At 51.3% G+C, this 13,290-nt stretch overlaps 1 protein-coding gene across 5 annotated transcripts in view; it reads right to left on the bottom strand.

Annotated features, from left to right (window-relative positions):
* The window catches only part of UNC13A (unc-13 homolog A), a 65,962-nt gene that overhangs the window by 22,623 nt on the left and 30,049 nt on the right, over positions 1-13,290 (bottom strand). For all 5 annotated transcript variants that reach the window (XM_036315052.1, XM_036315054.1, XM_036315051.1 and 2 more), the window contains 16 exons: positions 12,780-12,858; positions 12,610-12,615; positions 12,108-12,179; positions 11,628-11,847; positions 10,677-10,904; positions 8,907-9,048; positions 8,620-8,789; positions 6,959-7,074; positions 5,567-5,730; positions 5,015-5,165; positions 4,648-4,716; positions 4,237-4,326; positions 3,881-4,015; positions 2,050-2,183; positions 847-932; positions 537-663 (listed from right to left, as the gene is read on the bottom strand). In XM_036315052.1, the coding sequence (XP_036170945.1) occupies positions 537-663; positions 847-932; positions 2,050-2,183; positions 3,881-4,015; positions 4,237-4,326; positions 4,648-4,716; positions 5,015-5,165; positions 5,567-5,730; positions 6,959-7,074; positions 8,620-8,789; positions 8,907-9,048; positions 10,677-10,904; positions 11,628-11,847; positions 12,108-12,179; positions 12,610-12,615; positions 12,780-12,858 (1,989 nt within the window). The remainder of the gene's footprint in view (positions 1-536; positions 664-846; positions 933-2,049; positions 2,184-3,880; positions 4,016-4,236; positions 4,327-4,647; positions 4,717-5,014; positions 5,166-5,566; positions 5,731-6,958; positions 7,075-8,619; positions 8,790-8,906; positions 9,049-10,676; positions 10,905-11,627; positions 11,848-12,107; positions 12,180-12,609; positions 12,616-12,779; positions 12,859-13,290) is intronic.

Raw genomic sequence — 13,290 nt, forward strand, 5'->3', positions numbered from 1 at the left:
TTTGGCTACCTCACCCATGAAATGAGCCAAGTGACCACTGTCAGAGCAAGGCCCAGACTTGCATGAATCCTGGTTGATAAACTGCCCAGGGGTAAGTAAATTTACTCTCTGAGATCCCAACATAGTATATAGTAGGTCCTCAGTCAATGGTGACTACCAACCCACTCTCCAACACAGCCTGTGAGCCAGACATTCCAGGTTCAAATCTGGACTCCACCACTAAATCCTTCAGCATTTAACCCTCTATTTTTTCATCCACAATATGGAAATTATGATGTTTCCATCTCATAGAATTGTTGAAAGGATTAAATGAGAAAATACATGCAGGACTGCTCAGCACAGTTCCTGATACTTACAATTATTAATTGTTTGGCTACAGGAGTCCATAGGCCAATGGCTAAGAATGGAGAACCTTGGATATGAGCCCCACCTGTGCCCTTGATGCCCAGGGAACCCTGAGTAGGTGAGCCCTCCTCCTTGGGGCTCAGTCTAGTCAGCACCATAGTTCTGATTTGGGTTCTGGGCAGGGGACTCACGCAGGGTACTCTGGCACTCGGTCCTTAAAAGCAGGAAGCTCTGTCACATACTCATTGTAGAGCCACTTGACCTTGAAGTGGAGGTTCATGTAGTCGGCGCTCTTGCACAAGCGATGCTTGTCATGCTCTGGAGCAGGGAATAAGGGGGTGGCTCAGCCAGGGGGATCTGCCACCCTCTGTCTTGGCAGTGCCCACTCTGGCCATCATTGGTATTCGAGCTCAGGCATGAAGGTACGGGGCACTCACAGTCTTGGAGAAGACACAGCTGTCTGCTCAAGCCAGGTTGGGAGACATGGCGTGGGGGACTCACCCTCCATGGCATACTTCATGTCCTGGGCAAACAGGTTCCACATCACTTCAGCACTGATTTTACCCACATTCAGCTCCTGGGGAAACCTGGTGAAAGTCATGGAAGTATGAAAACTTGACAGCTAGGAGCCTGATGGCATAGGTTACTTAGGCCTTCCTAGTCAAAGAGTTGTGCAGTACAGGCAGAGGGAACTGTATTCAAGTTCCCTCATAGTCACCAACTTGCTGAGTGACTCTGCATTGAGGCCCTTCTTCTCCTGAGCCTCTACCCACATATCCCACATGGATGGGTAATTTACCCCTTTATCCATCCATATACCCATCCATTTACCCACTCATCTCTCTATTCATCCATCCATCCATCCCTCCATCCCTCCATCCAATCATCCATCTATCCATCCATCTACACATACATCAATTCCTTTATCCACTCACCCATCCTTCCACCAATTTATTCACCTATCCATCCATCCATTTCTCTATCCATTCATCTATCCACCCATACACACATGCATCCCTTTATCCACCCATCCATTATTCCACCAATGTATCCATCCATCTCTATCCACCTACTCATCCATCCATCCATCCAATGCCCCTGATCTTAACTCCATATCTAAGTAACCAAGAGATCATGGCACCTCGGAGTTAGGGGCTTCTCTAGCATTCACCTCAGGGAGAAATAAAACACAATAGCTCTTTAAACTATAAGAGATGAAAAGTCTACAGACGAATAAATCCACAAACCAAACCTGCACACAGTCTCACACAATACACAATATTGTATATTAAAGTCAATTCACACTTGCACCCACAGACCACAACTACAAACAAAATGTCATCCACACATGTAAGAGATAATGCAATTTAAACGTAAAAAATTCAGAAGAGTATTTTGCACACAGTAAATACTAGAACATTATCTATTGTTGCTTATGAATCTACACACACATACAAATTTATATACATATGTACAGTTATTCACACAAATCAATACATATAAAATACATGTCTGATTACACCAGTAATTGTGTATAGACACACAATTTTGTTTATGTTTGCAAATTATGCCATTTTTCATCCAGACATAGGCCCACCCACAATTTTCCCCACATACACAACACTTTATGTATAATTAGACACAAAGTTGTGCACACACATACACGATAACCTCCAGATAGGTGACTACAGACACACAACTCACTGGTTGAGGCAGGGAGTGTAGGAATTCTTGTCTTCCTCGATGATGGACACTATGAGAGTGATCAGCTTGGACCAGAAGTCGAGGTTCTTGATGCTGGGGCCCTGTTCCTCTGGGGGAACTTCCCCCTTCTTGGCCTGGATGGGGCAGTGGAGATGTTGGCTACAAGGGGTCCAGGGATGGGGCTTCAGTCAGTTCATTATTGAGGTGCAGAAGGTTGCTGATGAATGGGCCCCATTAACATGTGTGCGGTTCAGGTGGGAGGTCGGCACGGAAAGGGACTGAACTCGTAAACTGGCTCAAGCAGAGCTTACATCTATTCAGCTTAATGAGGCTTAATTAGACTCAGCTCATAAAACAGAATGGACCGGCATTTAGTTGAACAAACTCAAGCCCACTAAACCAAATGGAACTGAAGTGAACATAAATCATACCCACTTAGCTTAACAGATGGCAGTTCTCAGAGTTAATTCAGTGGAACTGAACTTGGGCCAATTACACTTTATAGAGCAGCATTAAACTTAACTGGATGGAATTTAACTCAAATAAAGTGAACTGAATTTAGCCTAATCAATTTCTCCAAGATCAACATCAGCCTACCTAAAAAGAATGGGCATAAATTGATCTGAACTCAACCCAACCCAACCCAACCCAATCCAAGTCAACCTAACATGCTCTGGCTAACTCAATCTAACTTTAGTCAGTCAATGGAAATGAAGGTAACTCAACTCAACTGAAATGAGTCCAACTGAACCCAACTCAATTGAACTCACTGTACCTAATCCAACAACCCAGCTCATTCGGACTCTAACTCAACCCAGTCAAGAGCAACTTCAACTCAATTCAACTGAGTGGAAATGAATAAACTTTTCTTCAATTAAATTAAACTCAATCCAATTCAGTGCTGCTCACTAATTAGCCAAGAGCAATTTTAACTTAAGTCAACCAAATAGAAATAAATGGGACTAAACTGATTATAGTTGAACTAAACTCAATTTAATCCACTTTACTTCAACTCAATTCAATTGAGAGCAATTTGATTTCAACTCAAGTAAAATGAATGTAAATGAACAGATGGAAATAAAATTGAACTGAATTCGGCTTATGTGGTTACTTCCTGTCAGAAACACAAGCTGAGGTAGGAGACACCTGAGGCTAATCCCCCTGGGTTTTAAATTTATAATTTATACATCTTTTCCTTCTGACAGCCTGGGACATTATATGTGTAGATAAACACATGTTGAAAGATCTCAAATAAATTAAGTTGAAATGACCAAAACTGAACTCTACTAAAAAAATCAATTCTACTTGCCCTGGGTGTCATCTTGTGCACTGAAAGGTTGCTGGTTCAATTCCTGGGTAGGACACATACCCGGTTGTAGGCTCAATCCCCAGTAGGGGTCATGCAGGAGGCAACCAATCGATGTTTCGCTCTCACATTGATATTTCTCTCTTTCTCTCCCTCTCCCTTCCTCTCTCTCTCTCTCAAAAAAAAAAAATCAATAAAAATCATTAAAAAAATTTAACTGAACATTTATTGAGCAGTAATTCAATTCCAGGCATCCTATATTACATCAAATTCAAGTAAGTTTAACTAAAACCAAATTGACTGAACACCTACCTATTGTGTATCAAGTACTAAGCATGTAACTAAATTTTATCTAAAGCTTGTATCTCGTTCTCAATCCTGAGATGCTGGTTAATGACCTAATTTTACAGAGGGAAATATTGAGGCTCAGAACAGTTAAATCGCTTGGGAAGGAGCAGGTCTGGGACTTAGGCCAGGGCCTGGTGGGTGTCTACTATTCCTTCCTGCCTCATCTGAAGTCCTTACAGGGTCTGTCTGGTACTCCCGACTGTAGAGTTCATGACAGTTATTGAAGATGTACTCATAAGTAGAGTTGAGGCAGGCTTTCACACAATCCTTCACAACCTGGCTGGCTCGGGGCGGGCTCTGGAGTTCTTGCACCTAGAGGGATGGAGAGGGCATGGATGGGTAAAACTGGGACAAGAGTTGCCCAGGAAGTGGCTACAAGTGATTCTGGGTTTAAGGAAACACTGCAGCAATGGGAAAAAAGAGCGTCACTGAGAAAGGGCGCTGCTCTCCAGGAGAAATGCTACTTGTTTAAGACCTAAGAGTCCTAGAGACTCCTTCTTGGAGAGCTGATGGGGCTGGGTTCCCTTTCTTACCTTCATCCGAAAGAAAGTGATGCTGGTGAGAAGGTCCACAGTGGATTTGAGGTCCTGGAGTCTCTCTGGGCTACTGGCTGGGAAGTTATTCTGTTGGGAGGGAGAAGAGAGAAGAGGTTATGGAAGGAAGTTAGCAGAGGATAGGAGACAGCGTTCTAGGGGAGATACAAGGGCCCCAAAGTTTCAGGAAGTGAGCTGGGGGTCAATGAGAACACCTTGACGTAACTGGGAGGTCTTGTTGGATGCACCAAGAAGGTGGGGAAGGTGCTGCTCACATATGTGTACACTTGTTAGAGGAGTACATTCTGCATGTTGAGATGGGCCCTCCCATGTGCACGCCTGCTAGAAGCTGTCCCTTCTGGGCACACATGTGTATGGGGGTAAGCAAGTCATCACGCATGCACTTCTCACCCGGTACATAGAGAGGTCAATTCGCAGGGAATTATGCAGTTGGTCCAGGAGCTTCACAAAGCGCTCTTTCTGGGGAAGCAGAAGAGGAGGAGGATAGATGGAAGCAGGGACTTGGGCATCAAGTGTACAGTGAGAGGTGGCTGCCATGTTGGCTGAGGGCTTACAGTAAGGGCATCCCATCCACCACTGAACTGAACCCTTAGAACATCTGTTTCCATTCTACAGAAGGGTAAACGGAGGCTCAGAGAGACGTGACTGGTACAAAGTCACACAGCAAATCGAGTCCACATTGGAAATCTGGGAGTTGAATGGGGTTTCACCAGCACGGGTGTGGGTTCTCCCTCATCCCCCAGCCCCTGGGACTGACCCCGAAGTTGGAGGCTGCGAAGCGGTCAGAGGCAGACACGTTGGTGGAGGCGGTGGTATGCGCATAATAGGCATTGATGTTGGCAAGCAGGGTGCTCATGACAGCAGGCACCCCAGGACACATGTACTTGGAGGAGAGGCAGGCAAAGTGGCTGGTGGAAGGGAATGGGAAGCACTGGGCCTGGTGTCCAGCCAGGACACGCTGTGCCCCACCTGGAATGCCTCCAAGACAGCATCGTGAGTGACTCCTCCCAGCCCCCCAACCATTCCCTTTCCCTCTGCCTGATTCTGTCCTTTGAGTTTCGCTGTCTCCTCTCTGAGTTGCCCTATGTCTGCCTCTAACTCCAGCTCTCATCCCTGTCACTGCCGTCCCCAGCACTGGCACTTCCCTAACCTCCAGGGGAATTATGTAACACCTACCACACCCACTTCCTCTCTGACTCCTTTTCCTAGGAACCCCTTCCATCCCAGATCCGCCAGTATTCGCTTGGTGAGCCCCCTGCCCCAGTTTTCTGCACCTCACCCTGATGTCCACCCCAGCCTACAGCCTCACGTCATGGCTTGGTAGATGGACTCGACGCCATAGCGCATGGCAAATTCATCCACAATCTCCTGAGCCGTCTCATCATAGTAGACCTTCCAGGCGTCGTCACCCTTGGCATCCGGGATCTTCACGACCCCATTGTTCTGCATGTCAGTTACGAAGTGGAACAGGTTCTGCCAACACAAGGGAGAAGGAGTCAGAGAGCGCAAGGGGGCACAAGGGGTCAGGTGTAGGGCATCTTACATTATCTATCCATTTGTTTATTCATTAACTCATTCATCTACTCCTTCACCCATCCAGCTACCAAAAATTTCACCTATCCCTCATCCATTCTTCCAATAATCTATCTATCCACCTATATATTCACTCACCCATCTGTCTACCCAGTCACCCACCCACCTATCGACTTAACTATCCCCAAATTCACCCACCCACTAATTCACTCTTCTAATAATTTAACCACACGTCCATCCATCCCACCTATATTTACTCACAACTTAATCAGTCCATCCAACAATTCATCCTTCTACTCAATCAACCATCAATCTACCCATTCATCTCTCATCCATCTGTTGATGCATCTATTCGCCCATCCATTGTCTAACTACTCCAAAATTCACTCATTATACCTCTATACTTTCAATAGTTAAAACATCCATCCATCCACCCACCCATCTATTTGTCTACCCATTCACCCTTCCTTCCATTCATTCACCCATCTATTTACCCGTCCATCTACCCACCTCTCCAACTACCTCCAAATTCATCTATTCTTCCCCAAATTCAACCACACACCCATCTATCCCATCTGCTACATACAACTTAATCTGTCCATCCAATAATTCATCCATCTACCCATTCAATCATCTATCCCCCATCAATTTATACAAGCATTCATCATCTATCTGTCCATCCATCTAGTCACCCATTCATCTATCCAACTACCCCCAAATTCACCCATCCATTAATCTATACTTCCAATAGTTCAATCACACACACATGCACTCATCCCTCCATTTTTTATCCATTCATCACTCATTCATCTCTTTAATCACTTATTCATACAAAAAATTAAATTATACCCAGGCAGCTGGAAGAGATAGATGCAGACCCAAACAGCCCAACTTTGAGGTTCAGGGATGGGACAGATGGAAAACCTGGAGCTGGGTAGTGAGAGTCTGCTGGGAGGTCAGAAAGGGCTTCCTAGAAAAGGGGACCCTGAAGTGGACCTTGATGGGCGGGAAAGAGTTTTCCAGGCAGAGAGAACGGCCTGGGGGACGGCCTCAGAAGCCCAGAGGAGTGTGGAAGGAGGAAGGAGGAGCTGGGCCGGCAGAAATGGCGAGCGGAGGTATGTGGAAGATCACCGTGATCTCTGAAGGCAGGGTGGAGCAGTGGCCTCACCTCATGCAGACAAGTATACTGAACATGGTAGGGGGCCACCTTCTCCTCCCCTTTGATCTCCACACTGATGTGTAGCCGGATGGCACCCGACACAGCAGATTTGTCGGTCCGCTTGTCTGCAGGGCAGAAAGGGGTGGTAGTGTCAGAACCTCCCAGGCTAGCCCTGGGCTATTTTAGAGAAAGCATTTATTTAGTTAGTTAGTTAGTTAGTCAATCCTCACCCGAAGATATTTTTCCATTGATTTTCTGAGAGAGTGGAAGAGAGAAAGAGAAACATCGATGTGAGAGAGACACATCGATTGGTTGATTCCTGAATGAGCCCTGGGCTGGGGATTAAGCCTGCCACTGAGGTACATGCCCTTGACCAGAACTGAACCCATGACCCTTCAGTCCGCAGGCCAACACTCTGTCCACTGAGCCAAGCCTGGCCAGGGCTATCCCTGGGCTATTTTAATGTATGCATGACTATTGTGCTCCTAGACACCCTGAAATTAAGGCCTGGGCGTCCCTCCTCAGATTGACTCTCTAGAGCAGGGGTGGGCAAACTTTTTGACTAGACGGCCACAATGGGTTCTTAAACTGGACCGCAGGGCCGGAACAAAAGCATGGATGGAGTGTTTGCGTGAACTAATATAAATTCAAAGTAAACATCATTACATAAAAGGGTACGGTCTTTTTTTTTTTTTTTTTTTAGTTTTATTCATTTCAAACGGGCCGGATCCGGCCCGCGGGCCGTAGTTTGCCCACGGCTGCTCTAGAGTCTACCGTGTCTCTCCCATTAGACTAGAATTCCTTAGGCCCTGTCTCTCTCTTCAAACTAGGATCCCAGACATTGCTCCTTCACTCCGATTAAATTCCTGGTCTGCATCTCCCTCTCTAAACTAGGAGCCGACGCACTGCTTCTCCCCCAGATGGAGCTCCCAGGGCCTGCACTCCCAATCAGATCAAGCTTCCCCAAGTCTAGTCATCTTGTTATACAGGGTTCCTGGGTCTGTGCCTCTCTCCTCAGACGAGGATCCCCAAGTCAAGCTTCCTGACTCTCCATCAGACTAAGTATCTAGATTTCTTCCAACTAAACTGTGTTCCTAGACTCTGCTCACTCCTCTCAGAGTGGGTTCTTCCTGCACCTCTAGACTGAGCGACAGAGCCTGCGTCCCCCACCAGATGGGGCTCAGAGATTCTACTCATCTTCTCAGACGGGGTTCTTGGGTCTGTAGCTCACTTCTCGGATTCGGATGCCCAAACGATACCTCCTCTCTTACACTGGATTCTTACAGTTCAATCTTCCTTCTCAGGTTGGATTCCTGAGTCTGTGCCTCTCTCCTCAGACTAGGATCCCCAGGCCTTTTTCCCTGTGCCCACCATGAGACTGGAATACAGAGATTCTGTCCCTCCCACACCCTCTCAAACCAAACTAAGAACTTCCTAGGTCCTTCTGTTCGCCCTCTCACCTGGGGTGCTTCCTGTCGCCATCAGATTGGGGCCCACAGACCCTGCCTCCTTCACCAGATTGGGGCCCACAGACCCTGCCTCCTCCATCAGATTGGGCTCCTGGACTGACTCCTTCTGACACGGTGTCTCCCCCTCCAGTTGGGTTCCCCACTTTGGTTGGCTCCCGGGAGCCCCCTCCCTGCCTCCTGCAGGCCCCTCCCCTTGCTCACCCAGGTTGTACCACACGTCCATCTCGCCACTGAGCGTCCGCACCTCGATGATTGTCTGCCCCAGGAAGTCGTCAGACTCTCTCTTGAACCGTTGTTTCACGCGGGATTTGATATCATCGTCTTCGTCCCAGACTCGTACCTTGATTCGATCTGAGGAGTTGTGACATTCACTGCGGGGGGAGGCGGGAACAAGGGTCAAGCAGCTGGCTCGGCTGGTATTGGAGTCCCCTTTGGCTGCCCCAGCAGGGAGCTCTGCATGGGATCCAGGGGCCCCGGCAGGCACTTACAAATGGAAGTTCTCCTCCCACACAGGGTTCAGGTTCCCGTAGATGGTCTTCGTCCGCTTCTTGGTCTTCCCGACCTGGACGGTGACATAGGGGTCACTAGATCCCGTCTTGTCCTTTGCCTGCAAGCCCTGGGCACAGACCACTGGAAGACACATAGGACATATAACGGTGGGCTCAAGGAAGAAGGTATGTTGAAAACAGGCATTTTGCCCTGGCCGGCTTGGCTCAGTGGATAGAGCGTCAGCCTGCAGACTGAAGGGTCCCAGGTTCGATTCCGGCCAAGGACACATGCCTGGGTTTTGGGCTTAATCCCCAGTGGGGGGGGCGTGCAGGAGGCAGCCCATCAATGATTCTCTCTCATCATGGATGTTTCTATCTCTCTCTCCTTCTCCCTTCCTCTCTGAAATCAATAAATACATTTTTTAAAAACCAAAACAGCCATTTCCAGGGACTCCGGGCTGCTTGCTGGGGACACCTGTGATGTGGCCCAAGGGCTGGGACTGGTTACTGGAGCCAGAGGGCACACTGACCTTGCGGAAGAATTAATATCCAGAGAACCCTCAGTCAATGAAGGACGGGGAAGGAGCCCCAGGGCCACCCCGAGAGTGGGACATTCTCAGGCGTGTGCGCCACACTGTGCCCCGGGAGTTCCCCTGTAGGACTGAACCCCCATTGACCACAGAATCACCTACTCATTGGTGCCCCCTGCAGGGCAACACCCCTCCCTGCTCCCAGACTTCTGTCTCCACCCACCACCAGGGCTTCCCGGGACCACCTCCTGGACACCCATCTGCCCTGAAATCATCTTGGGGTCTGTCTCCTGGGAAATCCCAGTGAGGTTGGGCCTGGATAAACACCCTAGGGCAGTGGTCGGCAAACCACGGCTCGCGAGCCACATGCGGCTCTTTGGCCCCTTGACTGTGGCTCTTCCACAAAATACCACGTGCGGGCACACACGTACAGTGCGAAGTTGACTTAAAACTTTAAGTAAAGTTTATTAAGTTAATTTTAGGGAACGTTGTGGAGTGAAAGAAGGTGTAGTGTTGAGGACTGAGAAAGGAATGTTGAGATGGTTTGGACATATAGAGAGGATGAACGAAAGGAGACAGACGAAACAACTATACAAGACGAGTGTGGATGGGAGAGTTGGAAGGGGTCGACCTCAGCGAACGTACCTCAATCAGACTGAGGACGTTTTCAGCAAAGGCCAGCTTAGGAGTACCCTAATTAAGTTAATAACAATGTACCTACCTATATAGTTTAAGTTGAAAAAATTTGGCTCTCAAAAGAAATTTCAATCGTTGTACTGTTGATATTTGGCTCTGTTGACTAATGAGTTTGCCGACCACTGCCCTAGGGGAGGACCACACTAGTGGGAGCGCAATCCTGCCTCCTAGGGGTCCCAGGTGGGAGGGAGCCAGGTGTCCACAGCATTGCCGCTGTTGGACCCGGTGTAGAGCTTATTCTGGTCCAGCTTCACCTGCAAACGCCCACAGGGCTTCCTGGGATCGCCCCCAGACAAACCATGTGCCCTGGACTCCTCTTCCTGGGATCTGATTCTGGGGGCGCTAATCCAGAGGCACCCAGCTAGAGTGCCATGCACATACGTTTGGAGACATACATGTCCACCTGTGGGCACAAACGCACACGCACGTGGACCTGGGAACGCCACGGACACGCTCCAGCATGCGCAGCCAAGGGAAGGAGGGGGCCTGGGAGGGAGCCCGAGGGCTGGGAAGAAGGGGCCGGTGGCCACCCTGCTGGCCTCACCAGTGATGCTGATCTTGGCCGACCACTTGGACGTGCCGTCCAGCACGCTCTGCTTGACCGCCTTCATCTGCTGCGTGTGCGCGGCCTTGGTCACAGCGAAGATCTCCTGGATGAGCTCGAAGATCTCGGGCTTGTTGCGCTCCCGGATCTTCATGCGGTCCTTGAGCACCATGATGATGTTCTGCGTCCGGTCCTCGGCCCCGTGCTTGGAGCTCTTCTCCGCCGCCCCTGCGGAAGCGACGGCGGCGCGGTCGGGGAGCACTCGCGGAGCCAGCACCCCAACTCCAGGGCTCCCTCCGCGGCTGCCGCGGGCACTTCAAACCGTGGGGGCTTCATGTGAATAACCCCCAAAGCTGGAGCTTCCTACTGTTCTCTCAATACCTCCTCCCGCCGGGCTTTATACCCTCAGAACCGGCCCCTCTGAGTCCCCGGCCCCCTCCAAGACCCCCTCTTCCCTGTGTCTCTCCGCTGACGCTGAGCACCCTTCCCGCTGAGCTAACCCTGACCCGTTTTCTCCAGGGGAATGGGTGTCTCATGAACCCCGCCCCAGCCCTGAAGCCAGTGCCTGAGCCCCGCCCCAGCCTTCTCCGACTCTCTCACCCCCCTTTCCCTCCTCTCCTCCCCATCCTTCCCCCCAAAGGAGTCCCGCCCTAACCCTCGCCCCCAGTCCCTGCCGCGGCCCCCACCGCTCACGGCTCCGCCCCTCTTCAAGCCCGTCTCGCAGTCCAGCCGGTCCCGCCTCCGCGGAGCCCCACCCACCACTCAGTCCCGCCCCGTGCCTGCGCCCCCCACTCAGTCTCGCCCCCGCCGGCGCCCCGCGCCCCCGCGCCCCGCCTCAGTCCCGCCCCCGCGCCCCCACTCAGTCCCGCCCCCGCGCCCCCACTCAGTCCCGCCCCCGCGCCCCATGGCCCCCCCGCGCCCCCACTCAGTCCCGCCCGCGCCCGCGCTCACGCTGCAGGCAGTCGGCGTTGAGCAGGTCCTGGCACTTCTCGTGGCACTTGACGCCGCACTCGGTGCAGCGCATGCCCTGCCGCGCGATGCCCCACAGCAGCCCTTCGCACTCGTAGCAGTAGGTGGGTGTGGTGGCCGTCCACACCTCGAAGTTGTGCGGCGTAGTGCACGAAATGGGGTAGATTAAGGCTTGCAGGGTCTTCTTGTAAACGTGGTTTTTCTGCGGGGAGGGAAGGGTGCGGCGTGGGGCGCAGAGTCCTCGCCGGGGCCCTGTCTGCCATACCCTCACCGGGTGCAGACTCTGGTCTAGTCCCAGTCCCTCCGTCGCCCAGGGGGTCGGAATCCACCAGTTCCCGGGTACAGAGGGTGCTAACCGGGTGCTGAGCGACCTAACCCTGGAGAGGGAGGGCCTGTCCCTGCCACACCCTCTTCCTCTTCCTCCAGGAGCCCCCAGCTCAGCCCCCCCACAACCCCACGCACCAGCTCCTCGTTGTTCAAAGTGCTGGAGGCCAAGGCGGATGTGATGCCGGCTTTTCTGGACTGGACCAGGGACTGGGGTGGGAAAACACCAGGGGAGCCAGGGGGTTGATCGACACCATGGATTGTGGCGGAGAGCAGGATCCACAGTCACGGGGAACAAGACACAGGTCACAGCAGCAGGAGCAGAACCAGCCAAGGATCGGAAAATGACAGGAGCTCCAGTTTAGAAGGGGCCTGGAGGGGGAGCAGCCCCACACCCCTGACTCACCCACACCCTACCACCCTGGGCCGGACTTGGCCATGCTCACCAGCCACAGACAAAACCACCAGCCACCCCATGAACCACGGTGGCGAGTGGCCTGCTCCCCCCTCCCCCCCCTCCCATGAACTAGGACGTGGCAAGGTTCCCTCCTCAGAACCCACGGGTGGAGCCAGTGGGAAGATGGCAGTGGAGGGGTCTGGGAAGGGGACGTGGGGGCCCCGGTCACCATCACTCACTCACCATGGCCTGCAGTGTCCGCGCAGCACATGGGGCAGAAATCAGATTATGTTAGTCCCAGAGAAGGCCTGGCCGCCCCCAGGCCCGGGTCTGCCATGGGCAGCTGGCTGCACAGGTTGAGCACTAGGGCTGCGGGGGGGGGGGGGGGGGGGGGGGGGGGCGAAGGCACGTACCAGGTCACTCACGAGTGGGATGGGCTTCCTCTTGCGGATGTCAGGCATGCTGTCGATGATGATGAGACCCCCTCCAGGGCTGTAAGACACACACAGGACGTCAAGGGCCCCGAAAGTTTCCCTTCCTCCAACAGACGTCACCTGAGGCTGGGGCAGGACGTGCGATTTCACAAGTATCAAGAACTTAATTGTGTGTCCCCCCAATAGATACATTCAAATCCTAATGCTGAGGACTTCACAATATGACCGGTTTGGAAAGAGGGTTATTGCAGAGGTAACTAGTTAAGATGAGGTTATACCAGAGTAGCATGGGCCCCAAACCAATATGACTGGTGTCTTTTTTTTTTTTTTAATATATTTTATTGATTTTTTTCAGAGAGGAAGGGAGAGGGAAAGAGAGTTAGAAACATCGATGAGAGAGAAACATCGACCAGCTGCCTCCTGCACACCCCATCCTGGGGATGTGCCCGCAACCAAGGTACATGCCCTTGACCGGAATCAAACCTGAGAC

The sequence above is a fragment of the Myotis myotis genome, unplaced genomic scaffold (genome assembly GCF_014108235.1).
Source record: "Myotis myotis isolate mMyoMyo1 unplaced genomic scaffold, mMyoMyo1.p scaffold_m19_p_6, whole genome shotgun sequence".
NCBI classification, from domain to species: domain Eukaryota; kingdom Metazoa; phylum Chordata; class Mammalia; order Chiroptera; family Vespertilionidae; genus Myotis; species Myotis myotis.